Raw genomic sequence first — 5645 nt, 5'->3', positions numbered from 1 at the left:
TGGTTACTCCGCTGGTCTGCACCCATTGCGTCTATGAATCCCTTGATATTACGTCGTTATTAACGTACGTCGGATCCGTGTCGAAGATTACTGCGATGCTGGCAGGTCACATATCAGCGTAATCATGCGCAGCCACACTTGACTCGATGTGAGATATAATGGACAGCAGGGCACTTACTGAGCATCCGTGCGCAGGCTGGTCGCACGAGTTCAGCTACGGTAACCCTAGAATGCCGCATACTAACGATAATGGGCCTGCAGGCTTAAGTGGGGTCTCGAGTGCTGACCAGATCTCAGACTTTGAGCAGCAACTTGAAGTCGATGCCGCAGTGACCAATGACATTTTGAATTTTCGTGCGACTATATAGTCCCTCTAGCTTTGGGTCAACCATCGTGTATCGTACATTAAGAGACGCCATGAGCTTCCGATGTGCGCGTTTCTGCTATCAGTTCACGAGCCAGATATCGATGATGTCCGCGCCTAAGGAAGCACCCGTTTGTGACGCGTGACAGGTTTCATCGTAGTCTGCCAGCTAATTGATGGCTACGAAGACCGAGTCACGATATTGCCTTCGTACTCCAGCTATGCGAAGAGTAGAGTGCCTCTTCAGCACGCCCCCGTGATGTTTACCCCGGCGTTAGGCGTAGATAATTGCCGATTCTTTACTATCGGAGGCTTTCCACCAGTAGGCCCCTACCGCATAGCCCGCGCACTCGTCACAGTCACGGCACGCGTATCAAGTGAGGCATCGGCAGGGGGTATAACTTGAAGTACACCTCTACTATCGACCGTTATACCATTGAGAAGCTCAGATTATGCCTTAACTTCAAGGGCGTTTCATTAACAGCCCGAGCTGAGCCAACCGACCATAACATACAGAGCTAGCGCTGTATTACTGAGTAGAGGACGGCTGCTTATGAACGCGAGGGCCTCTTTACGCCCCCTCAAAGTGTTGCATAAACCAAAATTCCCCGATTACCTAAAGGAGATACTAGTAAATCTACGGATCCTACGTGAATATGGAACAAAGGACAAGATGGTGAGACAATCATCACTGTAACGAACATAGCGCGTAGAGTGTAACAGGTGCTAAGGCAGATACTATGGAAACATCGCAGAGTGGAGTCATATCATACACTGAATAATACAAAATCCTGCTACATGGATGAATCAGTTAGACTGACTACGTCCGTTCCATCAGAATTCAAGACTCACTTAGACGTTAGGTGCTATTGAGGATGATCCGGAGGGTTAGGACGATGGAGGTGAGGGACAATATACATCGTGCCACCGCGGTCAGAGTACGCGTGAACGAGCGAGGGGTCTGGAACGGCTTGATACCCCGGAGGGCGCGGTACGCTAATGGGCACTTCGGGACGAAGCGACGGATGCTGCCAGGCGGGCCAAGAAGGGTTCTCTTGCGAAGTCGACAAGGGCTCGTATCCAGGATAAAACTGTCCGACAGACCCCATATTCGTGAAGTGCGCGTGACGTAGATGATCCCCCAACATATCTCCCATGCTCGGGGCGGAACCAGAACCATGGGAACCCCCTGCGTCGTAAGGAGTCTGTACGAGATATTCCTCCGGAGTTAGTTTCTGCCGATCTGTTGGACCAGTCGAAGGACCGGTGGACTCGTCGAAATTAAGCTTAACACCGTGGAGCAGTTGCCATGCTTGCTGGGCACTGGGCCATGCAGACTACATCGCATGTTGAGCTGAGCTTACGACAAAGCAGGAATGATGACTTACTTTCATCTCATCCAGCGCCGATAGGCACTGAGACCATCCTAGGTAGGCTTGACCATTTGATTTGCGCAACATCACTGTGCGAGGGTGAGTCACAAACAGATCGGTAGAGACTGAGAGGTCCTCTGACAAGTCACAGCATGCATAATCCTGCCAAGTCGACATAAACCAATGTAAGCATGGACCAAGTGAGATCACGGGGAAGCACGCACCCTGCGCTCTGAATGTGAGGTATTAGGATGGGCGACGCGCACTTCAGGCCGAACTTCTCGCGATAATCATTCACTGCAGCCCCAACCCTCAGAGAGGAACTCGAGGCTGAGACAATCACTCATACCTAGAGTACTAATGTGGTTGGCGGATACTTGACAAACATCCATGCATTGCATCGACAGACTTGATCTGCGGGTAGAGTCAGATGCGAAGAGACTGCAATTTCGACACCTGTATTGAACGATTCTTGTAACCAGGACCTAGATCTACTTACCGTTCAACCTTGCGGGGAAGACTGGGGCGCAGAGGAATTGTCAGCGAGGTCCTTACGGATTCTGCCACAGCTTACAATGCACGGTTCAGAAGTAAAACAGCGGACCAATATTGGACATGCAGGACGAGTACGTGTGGGGGAACCAAATGCGTCTTGTCATACCTGAGGCGTTCTGGCAAGTCGATGTACCATTGATGCAGGTTCGATTGCAGCTGAGTCAAGTGGGACCGTCGTAAAGTACTCGTGGATGAACGAACGGGGTAGATCTTGGCCAGGATGTCACTGACAATCATCGCTAGCACGGGCAGAAGCGTGAGGGATGACGACAGAAGTCTAAGATAAACTACTATAAGGACTTACATAGGGATGCCTCGTAACGGAAGCAGCTTGAGATATTGCTATGAATGGGTTGGTGTTGAGTACCATCATTCCCCAGAGCTTGCCAGATATCTTCATCTTCGTCCTACACGATGATAGATGAGGGGTACGTAGCGACTCAGGGTGGATGTATACGGACCTCGTTAATTTCAGGGAGCTCAACGTTCGAGTCCTGACGACCAATAGACATTGGCCGGCCTGGTGTGTTATATCAGCGAACCTTTAGTAGTGAACGACTCTTCGACGCCTACCCATGAAAGAACATATGTGCCTATTAAATTATTGAAGTCAATGTAGCTGCGCAATTTGTTCCGTATGAGTGACTCACGATTCAGCGATACAACATGCCCACCAAATCCTCTTTCTTATCTGGTTCTCGAGGGGAGAGAACATTTCGGAACCGTTGAGTCGCCAATTATCGCCCGCGCAATTTAGACCCAGATCCTCGGCCTGCAGAATTCAGAACCAGCATGGCACGGCTGAAACCATTTACACTCACCATTCGCACGGCCATCCCTAATGATGATAGCTATGAGGTAAGAGTCCTCTGCTTGCAGACAGACCAGGGACGTACCTATATATAACCAGGCATGTTCGGTGGATCCTATCACTCCATCTCAGTCTTGCCACATGTTTGAACTGCAGGAATTCATACCTATACCGATTTCGTGCATGCCCAAGAGCAGCAGTGCTTTGCAAGTTGTAAGCCGACTGACTTCGAAAACTTCTTCTATAAACGCAAGTCAGCGGGATCACTGACAGTAAATAGGCAGCGCACTGAGATCATTCAATGCTTCCTTCAGAAAGTCGCACATATTCGACTTTTCCTCTTCCCTCCTGATCCTCTCGGAGACAGCAAAGATGACGAGCAGCAATAACTTCGATATACGTGTATGATCTCCGAGGGAGCTGCGGCACAAAACTGTGAGTAGTAATCTGACGCATGAAGTGTATACATACGCTTTACTTCTCGCAGAGATGGCAATGAGATTTATGTCACTAGGCGGCTTGTAAAAATAACGGACATACCTCGCTTCGTACTCGTTTAGAAATGTTGCCTTATGAATGACAGGGAATGCGGGATGTATGTAGGTGAAATACAAGCTCAAGAGTCTTTGCTGTATCTCCGGGTCTGGCGTCCCCACGTCGAGCGCTTCTTCCATGGTCAGGGGAGCATAGCTTGCGTTCCACAGACGTACTAAAGGGAAATTCCTGAAGCCATACTGAGCACCACAACCTGCTTAAGGAGTACTGATCCTTACCATATGCCGCCTTCCCGCCCGTCGTCGGACCTTTCGTTCCTCCCCAACAGGTGAAGCCCGCTTGCCTTCCCGTGATAACGTATCTGTCGCCGTTGATCGTCAGCAAATCCTGCGAGGCTGATGCAGCCTCTTCTGGAAGACCAATTACTCACCTCTTGCCTTTCGTCGAGGGACAACTGGCCGAATGCTTCAGTACCCTCATCAGAGTCACTTGTGGCGGGCGTTTCATTCGTTGCTAGAGACAACTGATCAATTGCAAGACATGGTGCTTTGAACGTATACTCATACTGGACCCTGAATCCATCGTGTACATCCGGCTGAAATCTGGGCGGCCCTCGGGTCCATAGAAGCTGTCATCGAGCCGTCGCTTCTGCGCCGGAGGTCCACCCGACACCGGGCGGTTCTGAGGGTTATCATGCTGAGGCGCGATGGATGTGGACGCTCGTGGTTCATCGGCTGAGTACTTCGGTCGATTCGATGAGCCAAGGAGGTTAGCAAGGCGATCACGCCACTGCGATACTTCGTCCGGAGTCATTGCGCTTTCTGCATGGTGCTGTCAAAGAGAAGAAGGAAGTGGAAATGGGACGAGAATAACCTTGTACGAATGACACAAACTCCCGAGATACCCGTGATTGCCTGTTCGCTCGTGCTGGGCCATGGGGCTGCGGAACAGCTTGCTCGCCGTAGAATAAATCCTCCATAGTAGGGAAGGACGACTTGAGCGCTCTCCCTGTTGATCCCTGTAGGTGGCATACATATGATCACTTGAAAATCATATGGAAGTAGAAGAATATCCTACAAAAGGACCGATGTCGACTTTGTTGAGTACTTCATGGGCCAGTTCGTCTTGCCGAAGGGTTGATACAACACTCTGCGCCCGAGGGTCGGGAGATGCAAGGACAGCACCAAGGATGGATTCCGCGAGATACCATCGTTGTTCAAGGGCATGGATGTAGCCTTTAGGCGGCCCTCTTTTGTGTGTAGGTCCTAGATAGGTCCTATGAGCAGGGAATAGTGTCCATGGGGGCGTGTGGATCTACCTAGAAAAGTACAAGCTAGATATTGATAATTCGTCAGCCCATTGTCATCGGCTTGCGTAGCAAAGAAATTACCGATGCCAGCGGCGGCGCAGCTCTTGCAAGGGGCGCCGTCTTCTGGGCGCTCGCATTTGTTCTTAGTCTTCCGACAGTGGTCGCAAGCTTCCTAATCTTCAATAACACGCTCCATAATTCCTTAGAAAATGCCCAGCGTACCTCTGCTACTCCGTTTCTTCACGGCGGCGTCCATCGACACCTCCGCGATGAGTTCCGCTTCAGATTCACCAGGCGTCTGAGATTGCGAAGCAGAAGACATAGAGTGGATAGCGACCGAAGCGCAAGTTTACTACGAAGTTATCGGAACGCGGTGAGAGGACACGTTTCACGTGATGCGAGCGAGCGGGATAACCTTGTACAACGTTGCCCTAGATTACGAAACGCTTTCGGTGCGATCTATTGGACAAAGTATCGACACGTAGATGTCGAAGACCAATCTACGGAGCAGGATCAGAACTACAGATATATCCCGCAAGCGGATGAGGTTAGAAGTTAGATCGGTGAGCCACGGGGATCAGACTAACTAATCTCACACCTCGAATATCGGGGCTATAAATTTGGTTGAAAGACGAGCTGCATACCTACTGTAGGCCTGAGGCTGAAACGTTTTACAACCTACAATTCCAGGCGTTATGTAGCGGTCGATTCAATGGCTCAGATCAGGCAGTGTAGTCT

The 5645-nt window shown here is 50.4% G+C and overlaps 1 protein-coding gene across 1 annotated transcript; it reads right to left on the bottom strand.

The window, feature by feature from the left end:
- Positions 1-956: 956 nt before the first annotated feature.
- On the bottom strand, positions 957-5229 carry GLOTRDRAFT_139650 (uncharacterized protein; the record flags this gene model as incomplete). Its single annotated transcript, XM_007869449.1, has 24 exons — positions 957-1158; positions 1217-1701; positions 1753-1826; positions 1880-1899; positions 1962-2034; positions 2087-2151; positions 2237-2257; positions 2312-2531; positions 2597-2699; positions 2754-2812; positions 2866-2885; positions 2943-3064; positions 3114-3130; positions 3189-3218; positions 3270-3344; positions 3393-3523; positions 3575-3826; positions 3877-3959; positions 4029-4111; positions 4165-4419; positions 4472-4616; positions 4676-4863; positions 4917-5075; positions 5130-5229. The coding sequence occupies 23 exons, from the start codon at positions 5227-5229 to the stop codon at positions 1231-1233; spliced, it is 2766 nt and encodes a 921-aa protein (XP_007867640.1). The 3' UTR covers positions 957-1158; positions 1217-1230.
- Between the last annotated feature and the right edge of the window lie 416 nt (positions 5230-5645).

Source organism: Gloeophyllum trabeum (assembly GCF_000344685.1).
Source record: "Gloeophyllum trabeum ATCC 11539 unplaced genomic scaffold GLOTRscaffold_00009, whole genome shotgun sequence".
NCBI classification, from domain to species: Eukaryota; Fungi; Basidiomycota; class Agaricomycetes; order Gloeophyllales; family Gloeophyllaceae; genus Gloeophyllum; species Gloeophyllum trabeum.
Note: the sequence above shows the minus strand (reverse complement) of the source record. Positions and strands in the feature narration are given on the sequence as shown.